The sequence below is a fragment of the Chironomus tepperi genome, unplaced genomic scaffold (assembly GCF_022539635.2).
Source record: "Chironomus tepperi strain 1889 unplaced genomic scaffold, CSIRO-AGI_Ctep_v1 contig_421, whole genome shotgun sequence".
In the NCBI taxonomy this organism is placed as follows: domain Eukaryota; kingdom Metazoa; phylum Arthropoda; class Insecta; order Diptera; family Chironomidae; genus Chironomus; species Chironomus tepperi.
Window position 1 is genome coordinate 537,073 of NW_027226543.1, and position 26,760 is coordinate 563,832.

At 30.0% G+C, this 26,760-nt stretch overlaps 1 protein-coding gene across 1 annotated transcript; it reads left to right on the forward strand.

Annotated features, from left to right (window-relative positions):
* Positions 1 to 2,619: 2,619 nt before the first annotated feature.
* On the forward strand, positions 2,620 to 24,873 carry LOC139097386 (sodium/potassium/calcium exchanger Nckx30C-like). Its single transcript, XM_070649200.1, has 8 exons — positions 2,620 to 2,773; positions 3,582 to 3,952; positions 7,716 to 8,353; positions 13,997 to 14,201; positions 17,405 to 17,583; positions 17,666 to 17,917; positions 23,536 to 23,672; positions 24,157 to 24,873. Exons 2-8 carry the CDS (start codon positions 3,745 to 3,747, stop codon positions 24,395 to 24,397), a joined length of 1,860 nt encoding a protein of 619 aa, XP_070505301.1. The 5' UTR covers positions 2,620 to 2,773; positions 3,582 to 3,744; the 3' UTR covers positions 24,398 to 24,873.
* Positions 24,874 to 26,760: the final 1,887 nt, after the last annotated feature.

Genomic DNA, 26,760 nt, shown 5'->3' on the forward strand with positions numbered 1-26,760 from the left:
TTGAACAATCAAATTAAAAACTTAATAGAAATTAAAACGATTTTATAAATTTCAAAATGTTTGATTTTTATCAGAGCTTTATGCATGTCTGATTGAATTTGGGGGTCATTTGCTGATGGTGTGTAGCGATAGGTTTTATGCAACATTTGCATAGCAGAGCTCGAAGTTGACTAGAAAGCTAAATGGATTTAGTTGATTTTAAGCTTTGTCCTGAGCTTTACTTTCTTCTTGTTGTAAAAAAGCAGTTATGTTGCTCTAAAAAGTGATTTGCTTAATCCTGTGCTTGACATAAATTTGTTATGATTAATCAAAGGACACCAGTTCAAATCCTGATATTTTCAAATGTGTGATTCTTCAGATACTTTGAACTTTATCTTCTGTATGAAATCATGCATTAGATGTCCAAGATATGTATATAGATTAAGGAACGGATCAGTAACTTGAAGTAGTTGCAGGGATAATGTGAGATGGCAATGACAATGATTGAAGCCTTGGCGACACATGGTTCCATTTAGGAACCAAATTGACTACAGACTTTCAAACAGGATTCCACACCAACCTATTTTGTGTCCCTTGAGGATCTACCTGAATTAATCACTCCATGCCTTTTGACATTTCAGTACTCGAGTCATACAGATACTTCACAATCGATTGTGAATAGGAAATTCCTATTTTATGAATCATCCTCCAACACAAAGTTCTTGTTCATGACCAAAAGGAAAGACCAAACTCAAACGTTTACGAAAATATGCTACAAGAAAATAAAGTATAAAGATAATATAGAGCGGCAAGGTTCAACAATTCACATAATATAAGAAGATATATTGAAGCATAATGTCTATTGCCTTGAATGATTAACTGCTCCCCAAGTCTAAAATACACTTTATATAAAGAAATTCAGTAGTGCTAAATTATTTCACATTGTGATAGGCAAAGCGTAACTTAATTTGCCTTTTTTCTAATGTTAATACTGTAATGACGTCATTATCGTATTTATCCTTATTCCTTTCATAATCCATTTTGAAATGATTTTAACATAAAAATTGGAATATTTTCCAGTTCAGTATTTACAGTTAATAGATTCTTAAGCTTTAGAAACAAAAATTTTTGTTCTATCCATCAACATCCCCCCCATCTACATTTCAAGTAATTTTCGTTCGTATTAAACATGATTTTTTTTTCGGTTCCTTTCCTTCAATGTTTGAAAAAGTTCTTATCTCACTTTAATAAATCGCCTTTTTTTCTTTGTTCTTTATGCTTTTGTATGAGGAAAAGCATTTCTGAAATGGAAGCTTGCTTTTATTTTTGTGTTGTGGGAAAATTGAGAGAATCAGAGTGATGGAAGGAGTCCTACGATATTTTATTTTCTACGCAAGAATTTGGTGAATGGAATAATACAGAAATCTAAAAATCTGCAATTCTATTTTTCTGGTCGTCGTTGTGGAAAAGGCTCTGCTGTGTTTTTTTTTACTACTCGCATTCATGCGCATTCAACACAAAATTTTATAAATTGCTGGAAACTATCATGTGTACTTTTTTTTGCCTTTTCTTCCCATAGCTTTTAACTCATACATGCGAGTTGCCGACTTTGCTTTTTTTACGATTTCGTTTGTGGGAATTTTTCTTCTTTTTTTTTTGTGTGTGCTTCATTCTTTCTTTATTCTTTATTATATAAAAGCTCTCGCCATAACCATCAATGTATACATGTATATACATAACTTTAATGTTGTTTAATAAACTTACTTCTTTCCTTGATTCCAGACGAATTTAAAATCTAAAGTTTCACATTAAAATATTTTATGACAGGAATTTTATTGCTGTAATTTCGAATTTAGCTCAACAATAAAGTCACTGCCGTAGAAGAAATCAATGATAGAATCGTGATTCATAAACATACAGAAACATGTATAATTCATTTGATTACTTAAATATTTGATACATTTATGAATATCATAGATTTTTTCGATTAATTAAATAAAAGTGCGCATGGAAAGTCTTGATGCCATAAAGTATATGCTATCAGACATCTTAACATACTACTAAATTTATGTGTCAATGCAATCTTTTCAGCTAACTTTCTTTTACTTCTTTTTTTAGCCATTCTAATTCAGAAAAACACATGAAGGAAAAGTGTCGTGGAAAGCTTTTCTTATTGTTGAGATTTCATGGGAAATCAGAGTTGACTTTGTAAAATTTTGTTATTTCTGTATATTTTGGATGTAATCAATTGATTTGTAATGATTTTGTCAATATTATGACTGTATTTATATCTATAATGTAATAATAACATTATAATTGAGGTTAGAAAGTTTTAAACAGTATGAATTTATAAAATCAATAAAATATCATCGATAAGTCACGATGAACAACTCTGACTGGAAAGTAAAATGTTTATTCCAATAAAACTCATCATATCTCGTGAAAAAAGCTCAAATTTTTTCACTCAGTAAGCTTTCAACTTCGGAGAAAAAAAGAGTCTAAAACTGAACAATTGAAACAATTGAATAAAAATTTTCTTTAAATTTAAAGTTAAATTAAGTGATAAAAAGGAAAATTCTGTTATCTGTATATAGTTTAAAGTGCTTTTTCGCGATTTGTTGATTAAAATTAATAGAAAAATCAAGGAAATATCGAGATTAATCCTTCCAAAAAAATTTTCGACATAAAAAACACGAAGTGAAAAAAAAGGAGAAAAAAAATTTCTAAAGTGCAGGAAAATTCAACTAAACTATACGAGAAAAAGGAAAAATAGAAGTTTTTCAAAGTTTCCATGGTACAAATTTTAAGTTTGTCTTGTTATTTTTAATTCGCGAGTGGCAGAAAAAGGAAGTTAATATATAAAAAGTTTACAAATTTTTTTTATACTTTTTTTTCATCAATTTTGCTGGAAAAATATATTCCTTGGAAAATTATAAGGACCGAGCAAAGTGGAAATATCTATATAAAATTGTATTTGACTAAAATGAAATGAAAAAAATCAGAAAAAAATGTGAAAAAATCGCAGACATTCGAATGGTGAAAATTTCTACCAGATATAACGCAATTATATAATCGCAAAAATGTCGTCAATAAGATCCAATCCTTGATTTTACAAACATCCTCCTTCAGCTCCAATTAGTTTTATTATTTTCCTAAAATTTCCATTATCCTTCCTACTTTTTTTTTTCAAGACACTTAGTCTCTTTTTTTTCTTTTATTTTTTCCTTACTGGATCTCTCCCTGTTTCTATTTCCTTTCCAAAAGCTCCAATTTCTCACCGATTTTCATAGTTATAATACACAAATGACTTTAATACGATATAAATATGTACAAGAGAAAGAAGAAAATCGTCGACAAAACACACATTAAACGAAACGAGCAAAGAAATGTGAAAATAATCAAATATAATTAAATAGAAACACATATATCAACTCTCCGTCTGCCCCAATTGATTGATGTTATAAGAAAGAAAGAAAAAAAAAATAAATCCTAAAGTTTAATATATAAAGTATATAAAAAGTGCTTACAACTAGGCTTTTTATTAAATGCTCACATGAGAGGAAAATAAGTCATATTATTAATTAATTAATTTCTTTCGTTAGAAGAAGAAAAAGAAGAAGTAAATTAAAACAAGTGAGAACATCTTCCAAATTATTAAATATATAAAGAAAAGTTTATGATAGATAGTAGTGGTTAATAAAAAATAGTAATATTAATAAATATATATATATAAAAATAGGAAAGTGAAAACGAATAGATATCACTATGGGACCTCCAAATAAAAAACGGAAATCCAAGAGACGACGACGGAATTGGAGTAGTGACCTGGGATTCCTGTTTTTTGCCGTTCTCTTTCTTACGCTAATAGAGCGTAAGTCAATAGTCTATGCTGATTTCGAGGAAACACATGAAAAACTGGAATTTCCAAATGCAGTTACCAGCAATATTTCAATACTTTTAGCAAACATAACGGGTAAGTATCAATTGTTATGTGCAGCATTTTTTTAATGCTTCCCGTCTGTCCATTAATAAAATAAATACCAGAATGAAATGATTTATGAGAGTACATCTATTACAGAGACATATTTGAGATTGTGCAAATGAAATATTTTTCATGGTGCTTTTTTCCCACAATATACATTTGTGAATTGACTCAAGCTGATCGAGATTTCATGATAGATTAATTACATAGTTGCTTAAAAAAATATTTGGGGTATGAGGACGCATTTGTCATTGAATTTGTTACGGCTGAAAATTGATTTTTTAGAAATGATTAAATTTTAATTTCCATTCATACTTAACACGTTATTTGACACAATCATAACATGGCTCTCTGGACATAGAATGTAGAATTGCTTGGGTTTTTCATACGTGACATTTCTATTCGTCTGGATTTCTTCTTACTATTTTAATAACTATTGCCTTTAATTGTTTATCGCAACCTTTTCACAGTAATGAGACTAAATCAATCAAATATGTACATTTTACATTCCTTGAAGCCTTTAAAATTACTTGCTACATTCTCAACGATGTAGATGATTGATTCAATGCATTATTATATCAATTTTAATGCCAAGACCATCTGGATAGCTGGATTTTACCTCCTCATTTCTTCATTTTTTATTGTTAAACATTTTCAAATTGAAATTTTTCAATTTCCTGACCGAAAAAAGAAAAAAAAAACGTTCAGTTCTCACAGCGGATGACGGCAAACGATTTTACAGTATGTAGAGATTCATTTTTCATCGTCGATCTTTCATTTTCATGCTTGTAAAACAGCCTTTGCCTGCCTTCCTATAAATAAAATGTGCGTGAAAATATACGACTCCCTTTTTCTTATTCACTCGTACCTATTTATACAAACTTTATATACATTTGCAACGCAGTGTATAGTCTCATTGAACACATATTGATTTGTCTTACTTTTATTTTATTTCTTTTTTTAATTTAAAATAATAATAATAATATGAAAAACAGAGAGGGAGAGAGGGAGTCGTACACACAATTTTGACCGAAAAAAGAAAAAAAAACGTTCAAAGGGAGTCGTACACACAAAAAAAAAATGTTGTTACGGAAATGTTGCCCGAGGAACCAAAAAAGAGGCACATATAAAAAAAATATACAAGCAGCACTTAATAGTTGATGACCTATTTGCTTTTTTGCAATACATACTTTTAAATTGCAAACTAAAATGCCAGTTTTCTCTCTTTTCTGTTCTGCCTATTTTTTGAGTTTGTATTTCATTTAGCTACGAGTAAGCTTAATGTCTTAGACTGAAAACGCATCTATCAACATGTCTAGTAGCATATGTGTACTACATACATATGAAATCACTCAATTTACATAACAGAAAAAACGTTTAAAACAAGAAAATTTAATCAGATTCTTGTCAGGAAAACCAAATTAAATTGAAAACAATTTCAAGTGCTCTTGTCGTTCAATCATTCATCAAAATGACAAAACATTATTCGCTGTTTGCTTAAAATTTTGCACAAATACATAATATAGCATAAAGAGGGCAAATAGGCAAGGAATTTTATTTTTTAAAAGTTCACGTACAGCACTGTACTAAAAAGCAGCGATGATGTTTAGGGCATTAAATTTTTTTGCTGCACAGGAAAGGTCATGACTTGCATATACAAAATCTTGATTGAATTTCGAACGCTTTCATAAGATAAATGAAATTAACAGAGAGTGAGTGAGAGAAAGAGATAGAAAAATCATGGAAGGAAGGAAAAGAAAAATAAGAAAATGAATATTGAACATGTACAAGTATGTGCTTATTTGGATTGTTTCGTTAAAGTCTCATGATGTTATTATATATGTGAAAAGCTCTTGTTATAGTTGATTCCTTTGCCAAACGTTTCAAACACAATCTGTTTTGTACAGGATGAAAATCTATAGTAAAAAAATATGGTGCCTAATTTCACATTCTACAGACGATTATTTAATGATCCAAAAATCTGTATTAACATTTTATCCGTAATTTTTCATCTCTTTTTTTTCTGTGCCATTTTCATCCTTAATAGTGGAATTTTAAGCACCTTTTTCTTGTGTTTTATGTTCAAGCTCATGTTTTTGTAAGATCGTAAATTATCAAAAAACTTTTTGGCAAACCTAATCTTTCAATTATTCTGTTAATTCACTGCTCTATGCACTCAAGATAAGTGAACGAAAGAAAATCTCATTTCTATTTTAATAAGACATACTACAATTTGAAAATGCCACTAGAAAATACCTCTGCTCATTTTATGTTGTTTTCTTCTATCGTCAGAAGCTCTTTACTTATTCTCAAGTTTGCCTGTTTTTTCCATTTTTTTTTCTTCTTTTTGCTACGCTCACATTGCTCAATATATATGATACATATAATATAATGTCATGGTATATAGCATAGAAAACATTGTCGGTTGATGATAGAAAACCCATTTATGCTTCTTGTATGTATTATTCTTTCTCTCACTTTATACATTGTGTATAACTTATTCTCTGTCTTGCTACTCCACCTTCTCTTTCCATAAGACATTCTCCCTCATACCTAATATTTACTTTCTGACTTGAAATTTTACAGATTTCCCTCAGCTTCTCGATATTGAATTCTTTTAACAAGTTATGATTGCAATTAGGTAGTCATTTCCAATTTATATCTATAAAAGCTCATGTTTTGAAAAATCGTGGAAGGTTGTGGCTTTTTTTTCTTGCTGTTCGTTGTATTCGTTTTTCCTTGTTACTACTTTACATTTCCATTTCCCACACACTCGTGACCTTGCACATTTTTCTCTCTTTAATTCTCATAATTTTCTCTCTCTTTCTCTCTTTCCTCCTTACTACTTCATGTTCTAAATGCGTATACATTTTGTGTATATATATATTTTCTTTATTTTCATTTTTTCCATCATGTATTCATTTTTCTTTCATAATTTTTTTTTGTATGCTTCCTTCTCACTTTCTCTCTTTTCTTGTACCGTTCAGTCACAGAGCTTTTGAATGCGACACTTATTCACAAAGATAGCTGTCAGAGAAAATTTTGTGTTATTAATCTTCATCATATGGACTGATATTTGAGTTTGGAATTTTATTCTATGGCTTTATATTTTTGTTTCATTTGATTTTAAATTTTTTTTCTTCTAAATTTACTGTTTACTTTCTTCTTATACAGGAAATGTATATTTTGCTACTATCGATTTCTACTTTTTTTATGTTGAGTTTTGCGTATGAATTTGCTCTTTTTTGCGCTCGTTCAGCTTAAGAAAATATTTTTCCTAAAATTAAATCCATTAGCATATAAAAGCAGATAAGAAGGAAGCATAAAATCCTATGAATATATACGTTCATACGTACAATGAAATTTTCTATTTTCGTCATAAATTACGTATAAACATATACATAGATCATAAGAATAATTTTTTCCAGCGTATTTTAACAATGTGTATTGTATTCTCTTGAACACCAAGTTATATAGGGTAGGGAAAAAAAATATTTTACTGACGTAATGTCTGTGAAATTTCTTTATAAAATGAGAATGGAATGTTTAAATGAAAATTAAGGATAACTCCTGTATATGAAAGTGTTAATTCAGGAGGAAAATTTTGTCTTTGAATGAATAGAAATGCACCTTAATCATCCATTCTGAATGCTTTATTCTTACTTCCTTTAATATTACCTCTTAAATTGCTTTCGATAATTTATTAATTTATCCTTCTCTTTTCTCTTCTTTTTTTATATCCATAATTTTTTAGGTCATACAACAAATCATACAAATGATACAGAACATGAAAAACCCCCAAAAAAGGATCCTCTTTTTCCCGAAGATTTATTCACATTAGAACAGAGACAAAATGGTGCTGTTGCGTTCCACATCCTTGGTGTCATCTATATGTTTGTTGCACTTGCAATCGTGTGCGACGAGTTTTTTGTGCCTTCCTTGGATGTTATTATTGAAAAGCTCGGCATAACAGATGATGTGGCTGGAGCAACATTTATGGCGGCTGGTGGTAGTGCGCCCGAACTGTTTACAAGTGTTATTGGCGTGTTCGTATCATTCGATGATGTCGGTATCGGTACGATTGTCGGATCGGCTGTATTTAATATTTTGTTTGTTATCGGAATGTGTGCATTATTTTCGAAAACACTATTATCATTGACATGGTGGCCGCTGTTTCGTGATTGTACATTCTACAGTGTTAGTCTACTTACGCTTATCTATTTTTTTCGTGATAATAAAATCTACTGGTGGGAGGCGCTGCTGCTCTTTCTCATCTACGTAACGTACGCCGTATTCATGAAGTTCAATCAGCAAGTCGAGAGGGCCGTGAAGAAAGTGGTGTATAAGAATAAGGTGACCAGAGTACGAAGCACTGACCAACTAATGCCTGCTGTAAGTAGTTTACAGTTGCATGCCCGCTTATTTGTATTTTTTAGTATATCTATATAATTTCTATATCTCACTTCGCTGCATTTTAATCCTCAGTTCCTTGCCTCAATCTCTCTCATGAAACTGCCTAATATCGCTCGTTCGCTCTCTAAATTTTTATATATATACTGCATAATGAGACATGTATTCGCGCGACTTGCATTTTGATTACCTAATTTTTTATTTTATTTTTCTTTTAAATTTCTTATCACATTTTTTCATTCCTCTGACACACTTTTTCTTTCTTTATTGTTTTTCATCATCTTTTCTTAATTATATTTATTCATAAAGAATCTCTCTTTATAGATAAAAATAATTATCAGTTTTAGGTACTAGTTTAAAAAAATTAAAATTTTTGCTTTAGAGCTTATTTTTTTATGAAAAATAAAAACATTTTTTGATTGAGAAATTTCCATAGAACTTTTCAGAACAGTCAAACTTTTAATTAGAAAAATGAGTCTTTCGATAAAATTCATTTTTTATTCGGAAATAGATGATGAAAGTTACAAATTCAATAGTTTTTTATTTCTTTACAAAAAGTTTAAGCATCAAAATCGTGTGTTTTTGATAAATAAAATCCAATTAAAATATAGTTCAATTAGTGACAACTAATTCTAGACTTGTTTCTACAGACTTCATGTCCTGAAACTATTTTTTTTTTAACTTTTGGCGAATTTTAGTGAGAAAATTTAAGATTAATTCAAGTGAAATGTTCATTCATTTCGTTTTTTGATTATTCATATTCATAATCATAATTTTTATTAGAATTCCTTTTCATAGACTTATTCTCAAAGTTCATTACATTAAAAGTTTCTCGATTAAGGTTCCAAAATCAGCTGAATACTACTTCAAAAGTCCTAAACTATGATGGAATTGAAAATGAGATTTTGCTTGTTAAAAACATCCTCAAAATTCAAAATTGTCTATAGAAATTGCAATAGCGTTTCTTGGAAATGACAATGCAATTCTATAAAACAATTTTGGTTGAATGAGCTTTGTTAATTATACAATAAATAATTTAAAAGCGAATTAAGCTTAAAATCTTTCATTTGTGGAAGAAACATACAACTAATTAACTACACAATCGCCGAATTGTTTTTCCTTCATAGTTTTCCTTTTAGTTTTCTATAATCCTCGCCTTATTTCACACATAATCTTTTTCATTCATACTTGTGCTTTCCCATTATCGTTCGTTCATTTTCCCCAAAATATATATAGACACACAACAGGATCTTTTATAATTCATTTATAATGAATTCAAATATTTGATAATCGTTTCTAGCTATTAACGTATCTAACAGGAGAGGAGACTAAACCAAATATAATACAATTATATTATATCTATTCATTCTGTATATGTCATGTATACATGAAATACAAATTAATTTTTTATGTTAGTTATTCTAAAGAAAATGAGAGAAAGGGATAAAGAAAAAGAGATAATTTAAAGCTATGTATGTATACTTTAGCTAATGATTATCATGGGGGTAAGTTTAAACAGCAAAATTTTTAGTGCCCTTCTGAGTCGAAGCTTACCTTCTTTATACCATTCATAAAAGTATTTATATAAATGTGGGCTAATGATTATTTTTCTCATCTTTTTTTTTTTTGTTTCTTTTAAAACAAATGATATTGTTCATACTTCAGCCTCTCATGTGTTATTTTTCATACATAAATTCTTATTTACTCATGTGTATTTGAAGATAGTGCTTGAATATAGATTCTATACATACATACATATTTTTATTATTCAAGAAGAACAAAAATGAAATATTTTTAGAGATGAAAAAAATTATTATGAATTCTCATTGGGAGTTTTTGATGAATTTATCCAATATTATATTCACTAGATCATTTTTAACCTTTTAGAAAGAAGAAAATATAGAGGAGAAATGAGTGCTTTATTTGTGCCAGAGATGAAAATTCAACATAAATTTCAAATACTTTAACTGATGATTCAAGCACTCTTTAATCTTCCTTAAAGTTCATTTTACTTCGTTTTTCTTAACTTGCTTTCTTGTCTGTTTGATTGTAAGTTCCATAAATGCTTTGCTATGCTGGCTTATAACGAAAATTCGGGGTAATTAATTTTTCAAAAAAACGCTTACGTATTACGTACGTTTTTCATATTACGTACGTATTTAAAAAAAAATGTAAACAAAACAACGTGAAATTTTAAAATCTCAAATTAAATTTATTAATTAAAGGTTTAAGAACCTAAGTAGTGAATTTCGATAGTGAATAGTGAATAAGTAATGGATTAGGAGTGAGAAATATTTGAAAAATACAAAGATTGACTAGGTAAATTGGTAAAAAGTGAAAAAATTGTGATTAAAATTTTTAATATATTAGATTCCAAATTTATGATAAAGATTAAGCAAGTAAATTACACGTTTAGTCATGGGGAATTATAATTAGTTGTATTAGGTGGAATGACGTTTCTTTTACTCGTTATTATTTTATCTACTCTCATTTATCCTAATGACGTAAACTGTTTAAACTAGAATTTATTAAGAGTATGATAACGGCTCTTATAGTATCAATCGATAAATATTTATTTTACACAAAACGTGGTTTCTTCATAAAGATTTTTGTGATAGCAAGAATGGTATTTCCTCAACATTGATTTTATTAAGCTAGATGATAATTTTAATAATTCAGGGTTCCCAATTTAGATTGATCTTTTTTGTTTTCTACGAATTTCTTACACCTGCAAACAACGATATCGTACTTATCAACAATGATTCTTATTTTTTTAAGGCTAATGAGATATCATCATCATTAATAGAAATATTTAAGGAAAAGAAAAGTAAAAAGAGAAAAATCAATATTAAGCACATTAAGAAAGTTTTAGATGATTTTTTTGAGTACGTATCACGTCGATTAAATGCAGTAGAGGAAGTAAAAAAGAAAAAAAAATTCCTAATGAGTGCTTACAGTTATGAAACCAGAAATCATAAATCAGCACTTAAAATCATCATTGATATCAAGGTTATCATAGACACTTAAGTACCATCATTTTTCGATGAATATGAATTAAGTTGATGAAGCCATCAATCCTAGTTATCGGCTGAAAATCTCGTTTAATGTTAACAAAATAGATTTTCAAGTGTTAAATATCCTCCCAACATTAAATAAATACTACCATTGGGATATCCGAAATGAATAAATTAAACGGGAATGAAACATGTTAAAAAGTATTTACGTATATTAATACACAGGGGATACATCAATGTATGCATGAAAATTGTGCTTATTGAAATATATACCTGAATTAACATATCATTTATGCAATCAAAAAACTATCAGATATTAAGCACATATTTATCGTAAAATGATTTATAGTTTCAAACTTTGACACAAATTATGGAATAGCCAAAATCATTTATTAGCAATTAATTGAAAACATTTGGTAAAGTGGTGCTACTTGTGAATCGTTTATTGGCGATTTAGATGAAAAAGCTAAGTAAATATGCTTATATCCATTGATCGAACTATAGATACAATAGGACATTCTCCTCTTTATATTCTCTTCTTTCCATTTTCTTTAACTATTTACTTCTTCTCTTGTCAAACATAAAATAGAATCATGTTACAATTCATCGTCTCTAGTCTTAGCTGTTTTATCGTTGATACTGCTCCTAATTGGAAACCATGATGTTTTTATGTTCTCTTGCTTACTACATAATTTTACTATACAACTACTAAATTGTAAATACTTATAAACTCACTCCTTTGTTCTTCTTCTACTCATAATTTTTCTTTACAGTTTCTTCTTCCTTTTTAATAATTTTTTAGTTTTTTTCGCAGTTTCTTGTATGTTGATAAAGTTATTTAAAGTTATTTTACGGGTTACTTTGTTCCATTTTTAAAAATTCTTGAGCTTCAAATTCTTTTTTAAATTTTAATAATTCTTCTAATTTTATTCGAGCTTCCTTTCGAGTTCAGAATTAAAACAAAAATCAGTTTGCAAGATATTTGATACTTTTAAGATTATTATTGATTATAATCATCAAAATCATTTCAATAATCGAACAAATAGTGACTTCTATTCTGATTCTTTTATTGCAAATAGTGAAAAGAGAAAATGAAATTTTATTCATAACTTTTATATTGGTTTTTCCCATTTCTTTATTGGCATTCTTTCATGATTTTTTTTCGTCAATGCAATGTTAACATATGTAGCATGTCTGCTGATTTTTTTCTTTATTATTTCAATATATGTCAAAGATTTTGCCTTCTTGAACTGATGAAGCTCAGATTTATGACAATTACTCATACAATTATTCTTGATTGAATTGTTCCGATTTTGATTATTTTATGATCTAGCTCGTTTGCCCTGTTATTACCAAGCTGTCGATTCGAATTTTGTATGGAGTCGAGTTGACTGGTATCAATTTTTAAATACAAAATCCGAGTCGACCTCGAGTTCTGGTTATTAAATTGGGAGTTTTTACGTTTGTTTTCTTTTATTGAACTATGGACGAAATTATATATAATTAATTGATTGTTACTATTTAAGTAAAGGTTCGGGTATTTTGAAAATCTTGAATTATGAATTTTTTTTTTGTGTTTCCTCAAATTTTATTTCATTTTTGTTCCGTTCTTTCTAATACATAATTTCCACTAATTATGAACTTAGTTGTTAATTCAATAGCTACCAAAAGTCGTTGATTAAAATTTTAATAATGTTCTGATTTGAAATATAATACGACAAATAAACTAGCAAATATAATTTGTTAAGCATTTTCTCCAAACACTGTTAGTTCTGATTTTTCAGTTCTTTATTAATTAATTTTAAATATTCTTTAGTATATTAAATTAGAATAGTATATTGATTTAGAGTTGAATTATTTTGTATTGACAAAATATTATTGCAGATTAAATAGTAAATGTTATAGGTATTTATATATTTTAATTTTACTGATAAGATCTAAGCTTTTAGATTTGTTACATGGTTGTTCTAAAACCATTGAAAATGCTTTATATCTTAATATGTAACAAATTATCTAGAACACTGAAAATTACTTTAATTCGTGTATGAATTTGGCTATTTATAAAAGAAACTGTCATTTCAAATTTGAATTTGATTTGAAAATGTCTCACAAAAGAAATGGAACGACACCTAAAATTGATTTTTTCTCGAAATTTCCTTTTCTAAAACATTTTTTTATTATAATTTATGTTTGAAATTTTATATTTAAATCCAAATGTCTTTTGCAGTGGACAAATCAATCTCTAAGAAAATCTATAAAAATACGCGTACTTAAAAAGTTGAAACGAAACAAAAAAACCGTGTGATTGAGAGATGTAGAAACATGATTGATTCTAGATAATTTATAAGCTTTCTCCAATTTTTTTGCTTGTGTATGCCTATATAAATATTGTATTGTAATATTGTATTGATTCATTTGCGCAGCAAGACGCAAACACACGCGCAATATATTTTATGAAATTAATTTTTTAACACTTCTTTTTTTCTTTCTCCTACTCTTTCATGTGTCATCAACAACATTATGATTATACACATGAATAATATGTGCACATATCTGAAACATGACGATCAATTCATCAATAATGGAATGGAAATAACAATAACAATGACAGGGTAATGCTGCAAACTCATCTGAAACATCAATGGCAACTCAGGCAGGCGGTGGATCAGTTACGTCACGTGCCGCATCTGAGAGTCGATCGGGACCAGGATCAAGCAGTGCACCAGGTAATAGCACAGCACAAACAGCCACTGGAGCGAAATTCCGACACGGTTTACTGCAACTAATGATACATACTATTGACCCATTGCACGATGGTAAGGTTCATAGAACTCTCTCTGCTGTTTCATAAATCATTTTATTTTTATTAGTTCATCGAATTATTTTTTAGTTCCTTAATTTTCATATTTTTTATCCTTTCTTTTTTTTCTTTCATTTTATTTTTTCTTTTGTTTCTACATTTATTTTTCATTTTCTTTTCATTTTCATTTTTTCGCGTTCGTTATCGGTTTTGTGACTTCTAAAATGATTTATGAATCTTTTCCTTTGTGTTACAAATTTCTTTTTTTCTTTTTTTGGTTGTGTATTGTTTTATTAGTTCGTTATTTCATATGTATTATAACATTTACTTCTCGACCAGTTGTTTTATGTTATCCATTATTCCTTTCTACATTTTTTATTTGATTTCCTTTTCTCCTTCATTTATTTATTCCATCTTTTTTGATGAAAGGACTAAATTCAATCAATATAAGAATGAAATATAAAAGTTTAATAATTCAACGTATTTTTACCATCACTGTTTAACAAAGGACGAATGAAATAATTCGTGTATTATTACTATTTTTAAACCATTGAATAATTATATCTTGACATAATCTGTTTTCAAAATTTTATTATAACTCGTTAATTTAAATATTTCAACCAAAGCGTCTAATGATCTTTAATCGTGTAATTTATGAACTTCATATATGGTAATCACATTATTTATGTCAAAGAATGAACATTTAAAGTGCAAAAAAATACATTAATCTTTAAAATCCATTATAGCAGTTTAAAAAATTTTGCTTAGTAATTCAAAAGCTAAGGGTGTGCTTTGAACTTTTTTCATTGATTTGAACCAATTCAGTCATCATACGATGACAGTGACATGCAAAAATGCGTTGAATATTAAGCACAAAAAAATATATATCCTTTTTATGATTTGATTAATTTTCCAACATTGTTTTATTTTATCGTCGATGAATAAGTAATTTCATTAATTTTTATGCTTCCACTCAATTGCCTCCTTTATTCTCATCGATTTTTCTATTATAATTTTTATGTCAACATACATATCAACATTTTTATCATATAATATGATTAATATGGAGATGCGAATTTCTAAAAAAGTTTACAAAATTAAGTATTGTTTTAGTTTTATAGATAATTTTCAACGTATATCCTAATATTTAAACATAGAACAAATGATATCCTATTTACTTTGTAATTTTACCCCATTCCTAAATGTTGGATGTCATGAATGAAAGACCACAAACTTAGTAGTGTAATTCTCCTAGTCTTAAGATTGATCTGAATCTTTAAGGGGTAAATGCATTTTTCGATGAGATTTTCTTTTTTCTGATCTCAAAGTCATAGAAGAAAATAAGAAAAATTACTATTCATCAAAAAAAACCTTCACATTCATATTGTGTAGATGCCTTACAAAAAGATTCCTTTTTTTCTCCTTTATTCTTCATAAATTTCATTGAACTGCTTTTCATCGCTTGTTCTGTCATATGTGTATATAAATTTATGTAAGAGAGATTTATTGATAGATACAATACACACGTACACTAATAGATGAATACTATCAAGATTTTATTTCTTTTCTTAAGAGAGTAGGAAAAATGCTACAAATATAAAAATGTATATGCTTTATACTTATACAAAGCTTGACGTATGCTTTAAGCTTCTTTTTAGCTCATGACGAATATTAATATATAATATTCTTTTTCTTTATTCAAATGCTATGTATATTGCAAATTAAATACAATATAAATATGTATATTATTAATCAAACTCAATCGTTATATCCTCATTTTCACAAGGCCAAGGATTAATGTTTTTTTAGTATTCATATATTCGTGTATAATTTAATATGTGAATCAAAGCATTGAAAATAATTCAAGTTCACTAAAAACCTGACTAAAATTATCGATTTTTGTGATTTTGAAAACTTAATCTCTGGCTTATTCAACGCATACATGCTAGACATTCCTCATCATTAGGTCCCTGTCCTTCCTTTTTGCAAACCATATATGCTTTATATAAAGTCAGCTAAATAATATTGAAAAGTTTTAAAGTAAACTATGTCATAACATATTTCAAAGCGAGAGAGAGATATTTGTATATATGCTGTACATAAAAATCTTTTCTTCATTTTTATTATATTTAAAACAAAAATGTCGAAAAGCCAAAAACACATATGAAGCACAATATAATATTTTTTATACATATATATTTTCAGTCAAAAAATTTGTTTAGAATATTTTTTAGTGGAAGATTAGATCTCACATTCCTATCTCTGATTTTCGTTTCCTCACGAGTGTGCTTCATGCCATATTCATAAATTGCTGAAATTGATTTGATCTCATTATTGTTTCTACATTCCTCCATGAATTCAAGCAAAAACTAAGTTTTTAGAATAAAATAAGTCGATTAGAAAAAAATATTTCCACATGTGCATCTGCATCTAACCTATTTAAATGTATCGAACAATATCTTCAATGTTGTATTTCAAATATATCTTTTTCAACAAAGTTTTGATTTTAATAATGCCAAGATTATGAATTCTAAATCCAATAGTTCTCTGTTTTAAAATCAAATATTTGAGCAGTTTATCTTTATTCTGCACTTGTGCGATTTTTCATTATTAATAATAAGTCTGCTCAAAAATAAATCACGTTTTATTTTACTATAATAATATATTTTTCAAATCGTTTCAAACTATATATCTGTGATAATCAATTTTGTGTCTCATAAATCATCCAAATTTAATGAGCACATAAGGATTTTAATACTGATATTATTATTTGTCTGCTGTGCATCATTTAAATAAGGTTTTAAATAAATCTTTTTCCAATCTTTTGAGTATCAATGCCAGAGAACTATATTTTCAGTATTAAAGTCCTAATGCTTTTCATATCCATATAAAAAAAAATCTTTCCTAAGTAAGAATATTCCTAAATTTTTTGCAACTGCCATTTGCTGCTTTTTGCTTTTGAACAAAAGAATTAGATATAAAGTTTTAGTTGAAAACAATATCTGCATAAATATGTGCAGAATTTAATCTTACATAGATTTCTTTTAGTAATACTTAGTGGAGCATAAAAGGCAACAAGAGAAAGTTACCAAAATAAAAATGTTATATGTTTGTATATTTATATGTTGGTTAATATAATTATAATATAATTGGATTCTTTAGTACTCTCCAAAATAATCTAATATGAAAATACTTAATGATTGAAAGAATCTGTTCCAGGTAAAGTCGATGAGAAAGCAACTCAACTTCATGCCATCGCTTCCCTTAAAGTGCTTTTGGATGCTACAAAACCCCAACGAGGTGCTGCAACATCGTCAGCTGCCAATCATATAAAAATCAATTTGAAGGAAACAACTTTGGGACGTCCGAATGGCAACATTGATACAACTCTAGACTCGGTAAGTTATAAATTAATTATGGCTTTGATATTTAACTTTAATTATGCTTATCTTTTTACTTTACAAAACAAAATATATTTAGGGACCTGATGATGATGAACCAGAAGCACTTAGCATGGCTTGGCCTTCAGGGACAAAAGACCGTATAACATATTTGTTGGTAGCGCCTATCATTTTTCCATTATGGTTAACACTTCCCGATACTCGAACTCCAAAAGGAAAGAAATGGTTTCCTGTAACATTCATCGGCTCTATTTTGTGGATCGCAGCATATTCATATCTTATGGTATGGTGGGCAAATGTGGCGGGAGACACAGCAAACATTCCTCCTGAAGTAAGTTCCAATGATATTTTTTCAATTATTTCTCTTAAAAATTGTTTATGATCTAATACTTTAAACTACTGTCGATTAATCTGAATTTTTGAATTAAGATAAAGTTCTTAAATAATTAATTACTTGAGACAAAAACTTTATTTATAACAATATCGCAATTAGTGCTTCTATTAATAGAATCAGAATATTTTATTTTGCATAATATTTTCAATGAATATAATAATTTTTATTTTTATTAACGTAAAATATTTGTTACATGAAAAATTGAACTCGTTGTTATTCAAAGATATATCGTTGCAACATGTATGTAAAACTTCTTTACTTAAATCACGATCAATGATAATCGTACATGATGTATAAAACCAGCTAAACGGCATATTGCAGAACTTGCATTTAACAAACTTCCTATCTTCTCGCCTACAGTGATTGAACCGTCTATCGGTTGCAAATTTCATCGCACTTTTCTCATGGATATTCATATTTACACCATTCTGCAAGTTGAAGGACATTTTCGTTGATCATCTTTTAAATACAGGCTGAGGTGCTCAAATCGATTTGATGAATGGCTACATTGATGGAACACATATTCGAAAATTTATTCCTGTGATTTTTCTCCAGCGGCAACATAGTCACAATCTTTGCACTTTTGTCTTTTATCTCGATGATGTGTTGCTTATCGTAAAATTGTCACATCTAAAATCGGACAATGATATCAACGATTCCAATGTTTTTTATTAATCCGAGGAAGCTTAATGTGCTGCTGCTGAGCTCAACGACAACGGCTACGAAAATCGATCAGTAATATTGACTCGTTCTTGCATCCTTTAATGAAAAAGATGCATCCATTGACTTATCTTCTAAACGAAGATTTTATTATACTAGTGTCTATGGTGGCAATTTCATGAGCTATTTAAGTCATCTTACAATGACGGCATTCAACGAATTCCTTGTGCATCTTCTTCTTATGGTTGAACCTCGCATCGGCTGTTGAAAAAAGTTCATCACATTTATCGCATTTGTAATCTGATTGTCTGCGTTTGGCTAGTGGAAGCTCCTGGTCGTGAATTGTCTTCAAATGCAGACGCAAATATTCCAATCGTGTTGACAAAAGTCCACAATGGTGACATCTATGCTTGCCTTTGTTGCGGTGGACCTTCATGTGACTCTCCAATGACAGCTTTGAAGTAGCGACATAATCGCACAATGTGCACTTGTGACCACTTTCTCGATGACGCGTTGCTTCTCGTACGTTGAAATCTGTATCGTACGACAGTTTTCTCATGATATCCGCTATTCCGACAATCTTGTTGAAACGAGGAACTTCGATATGCTGCTGCCGTGTAATGATCGGGTATGCACGATGATGACTAAATCCAAGTCGACGATGGAAGTCAATCGATGGTGTAGGCGTTTCCGAGTTCACACGATTCTTGAACAGAAGAACATATAGAACTCCTCTACGCCTCATATCCGGAAGAGTATAATCACCACCTGCAATCCGGCTCCGCAAATGCCTTCCGCCCACAATCCGCAAATTTGGCGACTGTAGAATACTCCAAATCGGCCAATGAGTGGGCGTCAGGAACTTGTTGTTCCATTACTGCGACATCGAAATTTTTGCCACTCGAAACATGCTCTTGCAATCTGATTCTCAGATCCCGAACAGTTATCCCAAAATATAACAACAAACTTGGATCGTGCTGAACCGTTCTTGCATATTTTTGGGCAATTCCATCTGCTTCCTCGCTCACTTTCTCCTTCGGCCATTGCTGTGTCACTCTGCTTTTTTTCTTCCTTCCTCGATCACCAGGCTCACTGTTATAACAGCCTGCACAAAAGTTCTCGAATGAACGAGCCTTGTTCATGCATCCTTCAGCCGAGCATATTCGTCCATTCACTAATCTAATGCACAAATGTCTGACAGAAGAATGATAACTGCAAAAACCACGAGCAGTTGGCAAGTAGTATGCCTTGTAGGCACAGCCAATTACAAGACATTTGTTGTCTGTTTCCTTTGCCTCTTCATAGATGACGTCATTCTCGATTGCCCGTTGCTTCACAACATTTTCGAGATAATCTCGGATTCCATCACAGTCATTAAAGGTAGTCACAGAATCCGGATTAACAGTTCCGTCGGGAGAATCATCGACTCGAGCCACAACCACGCCGCGAACATCATCTTCCTCGTCCGATAATAGATCAATTACACCATCATCTAAAACGTTATACGAGACTGCATCACCTGAAAAAAAAATCAATTAAATGTAGTTAAATACGATAAATGATAGATTATTGTACTTACGTTTACGTTTTAATGACATCATTTTGCTCTTCATGTTGTTCATTTTTTTAAATTTCAGAATGTTTGAAAAAAAAAATTTCTCAAATTTCCTGTAAAAATTATTTAATAAATCACTTTTCACAAGATCTCTAAAGTCCTAGACATACCTTAAACTGTAGTTTACTCATTTTTTTCTTTGAACAGCGTTGATTTAACTATTTTTCTGAAATTATTCAAAAAACCAAAATTTTTTGAAAAACAAAGTCCGTCCCTTGTCGATCATAAATGTTATCTTCTGAAACAAAAAATAAAAATAATAATATTTTATTAAAAAGGAAAAAAATTCATACCTTTCTTACTCTGACGCTTCTTGCTGCTCATTTTCGTAAAGATGATTTTTTTACAGATTGTTTTGATGTCAAACCATGTGATTTTCCAAAAATTTGGAAGAAAAAAAAAATAATTTATTTACTAAATTAAACAATGTGCAGACTTTGGCGCACCTGAGCTTGTTTTACTAGCTCATTTTTATATTGTAATGTTGCAACATTTAAAACTTTGAAAACAATGGCCGAATTCTATAATTATCAATTTTTAATTTTTGTAAATAATATTTATTTTTTCTGTGTACTTGAGTATAAGTTTAAATTTTTCAAAACCGTTAAAAAGTTTGAATTCTCAAAAACCGTTTTCAATGTTCTTCGATGTTTTTACAAAACAAAATTTGAATTTGTCGTAATCGTTATGCGGTTTGAATTATGAAAATCCGTTAAATTATTGAAATTCTAAAATTTCTAGTAGTGACTTGGAATTTACTGGATCTCGTTTTGTAGATTAGGAAGTAACCTGGATCTTACTGGATCTCGTTTAGTTGGTTGGGAAGTTATATGGATTTTACTGGATCTCGTTTTGTGGGTTATGAAGTGACCTGGATCTTACTGGATCTCGTTTTGTGGATTAGGAAGTGACCTGGATCTTACTGGATCTCGTTTTGTGGGTTGGGAAGTTATATGGATCCTACTGGATTTCGTTTTGTGGGTTAGGAAGTGACCTGGATCTTACTGGATCTCGTTTTGTGGGTTGGGAAGTTATATGGATCCTACTGGATCTCGTTTTGTGGGTTAGGAAGTGACCTGGATCTTACTGGATCTCGTTTTGTGGGTTCGGAAGTGAACTGGATCTTACTGGATCTCGTTTTGTGGATTAGGAAGTGAACTGGATCTTACTGGATCTCGTTTTGTGGGTTGGGAAGTTATATGGATCTTACTGGATCTCGTTTTGTGGGTTAGGAAGTGACCTGGATCTTACTGGATCTCGTTTTGTGGATTAGGAAGTGAACTGGATCTTACTGGATCTCGTTTTTTTGTGGATTTCGTTATTAGGAAGTGACCTGGATCTTACTGGATCTCGTTTTGTGGATTAGGAAGTGATCTGGATCTTACTGGATCTCGTTTTGTGGATTAGGAAGTGACCTGGATCTTACTGGATCTCGTTTTGTGGATCAGAAAGTGACCTGGATCCTACTGGATCTCGTATGGATCCTACTGGATTTCGTTTTGTGGGTTAGGAAGTGACCTGGATCTTACTGGATCTCGTTTTGTGGGTTGGGAAGTGAACTGGATCTTACTGGATCTCGTTTTGTGGGTTGGGAAGTTATATGGATCTTACTGGATCTCGTTTTGTGGGTTGGGAAGTGAACTGGATCTTACTGGATCTCGTTTTGTGGATAGGGAAGTGGCCTGAAACTTACTGGATCTCGTTTTGTGGGTTGGGAGGTGAACTGGATCTTGCTGGATCTCGTTTTGTGGATTAGGAAGTGAACTGGATCTTACTGGATCTCGTTTTGTGGGTTGAGAAGTGATCTCGATCTACTGGATCTTGTTTTGTGTGTCTTAAAGAGACCTGGATCTTACTGGATCTCGTTTTGTGGGTTGGGAAGTTATATGGATCCTACTGGATCTCGTTTTGTAGGTTGGGAAGTAACCTGGATCCTACTGAATCTCGTTTTGTGGGCTGGTAAATGATTTGGATCTTACTGGATCTCGTTTTGTGGGTTGAGAAGTGATCTCGATCCTTAAAAGACCTGGATCTTACTGGATCTCTTTTTGTGGGTTGAGAAGTAGCTTGGATCCTACTGGATCTCGTTTTGTGGATTAGGAAGTGAACTGGATCTTACTGGATCTCGTTTTGTGGATTAGGAAGTGAACTGGATCTTACTAGATCTCGTTTTGTGGGTTGAGAATTGATCTCGATCCTAGTGGATCTTGTTTTGTGTGTCTTAAAGAGACCTGGATCTTACTGGATCTCGTTTTGTGGGCTGGTAAGTGATTTTGATCTTACTGGATCTCATTTTGTGGATAAAACCTGGATCCTACTGGATCTGTGTTTTGTGGGTTGGTGTCTTAAAGAGTGAACTGGATCTTGGTTTGTGTGACTGGAAGTAACCTGGATACTGCTGGATGTCGTTTTGCAGGTCTGGAAACGACCTGGATCTTACTGGAATTCGTTTGGTAGGTCTAAAAGTGGTTCGGATCTTACAGTATTTGGTTTTGTGAGTCTGGAAGTGACTTATTATTCGATTACTAATCGCTGCGACAAAAACACAGAATTGACTCGATAAGAACTAGTACTTACTTTTGTATTTTTTTTTTTTTGATTCGTGGATCCGCACATGTTACTGGTAATTAAATCTAATTTTACATTGTTCTCCATGTAAACTACATTTGATAGTGTTAGTAATTTTTAAAATTTAACGGTAACTTTTTCGTAAGATCAAATATATATTGACAATAAGTATGACATTAATGGATACGATTATAAAAACAAAAATAGCATGATTCAGGAACGACCATAGACATTTTGGTGCTGGTCAAATCTAATATTCTCAAGTTTTTTAATACATTTTGAAAAAAAATCTCTAAAAATCTAATTACAAATTGAAAATTCAGATAATAAATGTTAATCAGTTAATAAGACATGATATGACTAAGGAAGACATGATTCAGGCACGACATGCTTATTGATAATTAAAATTAACGTGCTTAAACATTGTTTTTCCAAATCATTCTGCAAACTAAAAAAAATTTTTTTTTCAAAAAACCGTTATAAAATTATTAAGTCATGATTCTTAGAAATAGGGCATTGATTGACTGTCAATCAGCTATGGATATTGATTTAGACACATGTATGTGCTAGATCTATAACTTTATTTGCGATATTTCTCATTATATATAAAACTAACAAATTTTTTCTCATTTTTTTTTTCTTTCTCGATCCATCTGATGTTTTTGGCGATTCTGATGATCCTGGGCTGTACTGGATATCCCCAAATTTACAGATCATGGGGCTCACCTTGCTGGCAGCAGGCACATCCATCCCTGACCTTATAACATCCGTAATAGTCGCCCGCAAAGGATTCGGCGATATGGCAGTTTCTAGCTCTGTTGGCAGTAATATTTTCGATGTTACAGTCGGGTGAGTGATTTTTCAACTATCTATATATCTTGTCAGTTCCTTTAGTTGGAACCTAGCTCCTATACCTAGAAGAATACAAAGTTAAAAACAGAAGCATATGAAAAAATGTGGAAAATTTGTGAATTTTCTCATATATCCACACATATCCTCCCTGTGCATACATGAAATATGTGGCATATGTGTACACATTAGGGGTGTCGAAACCCAAATCTGAGAGGTACCCCAAATCCTAAAAAAATTAAGGTCTAATAAATTTAGTGATGCAGAAATGTTTTATAGGACCGGATATTTCCATTTAATATTAAACTTTCATTTGAAACTGACTTCCCTATGATTTTCTCATATATCCACACTTAATTATCATAACGTTGAGTTTGCATCCTGTGCATACATGAAATATGTGGCATATGTGTACACATTCTGTAAAACAAAACCCTGGGTACAAGACTTCATACTTATTATGATTTCAATAATTTCTTTACAGATTACCAGTACCATGGTTAATTTACGGGATCATCTATGGCGAGCCTGTGGAAGTAAGCTCCGAAGGTATGGTTTGCTCAATAACCATATTATTCCTCATGCTGCTGTTTGTTACCATATCAATTGCGTGTTTCCGATGGAAAATGAACAAAGGTCTGGGACTCGTAATGTTTGTGTTATATTTTGTATTCGTTGCTGTTTCACTCGGATTTGAATATGAGTGGTACATATGTCCACTTTAAAATGAATTTTTATTATCAAATGTTCAAATTGAGTACATACACATAAACGCCAGCATATATTCATAATTGAAAAGAGAATGAAAAAAACCGAGAAAATTCATTATAAAAAATTGTGAGGAAACAAAACAAACAAAAAAGAAGCACGAAGAAAAGAGATAAACCCCTAAAAAAATTCCATTAAATTATGTTTCGTGAATGAGAGAATAATAATATTAATAATAATGTTGAAAAAAAATGATAATTATTGAACGAGAACATCAAAAAATACACAAGTAGAGAATATAGCAGGAGATGATGATAATAAAAAAAAATTTTAAATCTTTTGAAGACAAAATATATCAACAAAAAAAAAATGCGCATAAACAGAAGGAAAAATTAACAATAATACTGAGAATATGTTATGTTTTAAGTGAGAAGAAAAACTTTTAAAATAACTATAAAAATAAAGTTTTTAAAAATCATAGGAAAATTTTTCAATAACGGCAAAAAAAACATTTTCGGAATCGAATTTTATAGTTTTTTCAAGAGGATAAATATAATGATTTTAAATATATAAAACAAGGAGAAATAATAAAAAAGCAAACATAATGTAATGTATAAATTAATGAAATTATTGTTTCGAGGGTTCATTTTCATTTTTCCAATAAATGAGAAATAATAATAATAATAACGTGAAATATAATAGAAAAACCAACGAAATAATTAATAACCTCGAATAATGTTAAGAGTAAAAGAGAAAATTTTTTATTAAAAGTTACAATAGAGGAAGTAAAGAAAAATTAGTTATTTACATTTACGACACATCAATTTAAACGTTCATCCCGACGATATATCCTCTATGATGTATTATGTTTTAGACCTTCTCTCTTTCTCACTAAATTGGACCGTTTTCTTCAAAAAAAAAAGGAATTTTCAAAACTGACAGAAACTCATAAAATATATAGTCAAAATTTAAAATTATGCATACCAGATATTCAAGCAAAAGAAAACTTTTAGCTACATTCACATAGAAATTTTTATATATATATCTCATGCAATGTCTGAGAATGAGCTAAAAAGTGTTAAAACTGTATAATTTTTAAAATACATAACATTGTTTCCATTATCATCATCCACCCTCTTTTTAAAGTGTTTTTCTCGTCTTTTCACCTAGTTGGAGGTTCATTTCTATCTCTCTCTCTCTCACTATCATACACATATACACAAAACTATATAGGTTCGATTATTTTAATGCTACTCTCTCATTCGTTGTATGCCATAACTGCAAATATGCATAAAACATTTTATATATTTAAGGGTAAAAAAAATATGAAATAAACTAGTCAATGAGCAATCATGATAGGTAGTGAATGAGAGAGTGAGGAAAGTATTCCGGATAAAGCCACATGGCATGCATGCATGTTTAGTTCCACTATAAGTGGCGGTTTGAGAACTTTCTTGTAAAGGTCGTCCATGACCTAATTATTTCTTGATTAGTATCATGGATATGGATGATAATGGAAGTGTTAAAAGCGTGCTAGCTATTGCCTCTTGCATGTATTAGAGAGATCGTGAAAGTAAACAACAGACATAAAATTTATCTTAGAATACTAAAGTTGAAAAAACAGCTAAAAACGAAGAAAAATAACGAGCACACGCCTACATAATCGAATAGCTATCCCTATCCTATTAATCCTCACTAAAAAAATTTTCATCGGGAAAAATCAAAAGATTGCTAAACGCTTACTTGAGCAAACAAATTTAAGAAAATATCCTTCAAGAGTAACATAAAGTGAAGAACAATTAAATGCGTTAATATTAAACCTATAACACTTTTTAAAAGAAATGAAAAAAACTTTTTAAGAAAATATGAAAATAAGGAATCTATACTTTATATATATACATATATGAAAAGTGAAACAAATATGAAGAAAATAATTTAAAAAAATCTTTCAAAAATGTGATTTTATAGAGAAAAAAAAAACAGATATTGAAAAGAGAAATTGACTTGAGAATTTGAATCTTCAAAAAATAAGAAATGTTTAATGAAAAAAAAAAATTATCAATCGAATTAAAATCATAATCTTTATTCTCGATTCTAAAACCAGCTCTTAAGAGCTTCTTCAGCTCATTAAAAAAAACCTTCTATTTAAAGCATTTTTCCATTTAACCAAACTCTTTAAAAAAAAACCTAACAATTTTTCCTAGGATCAATTTTTCAAAACAAATTAATGATTAAAGTTTTAAGATAAAAAAAAAAAAAACATTATAAAATTGCATCATATTTAAAACATATATTTTAAATTCATATTTAACCTTAAACTTGAGATGAATTTCCATAGAAGAAAAACTTCTATAAAAAACAAAAAAATTAAATCGATCTA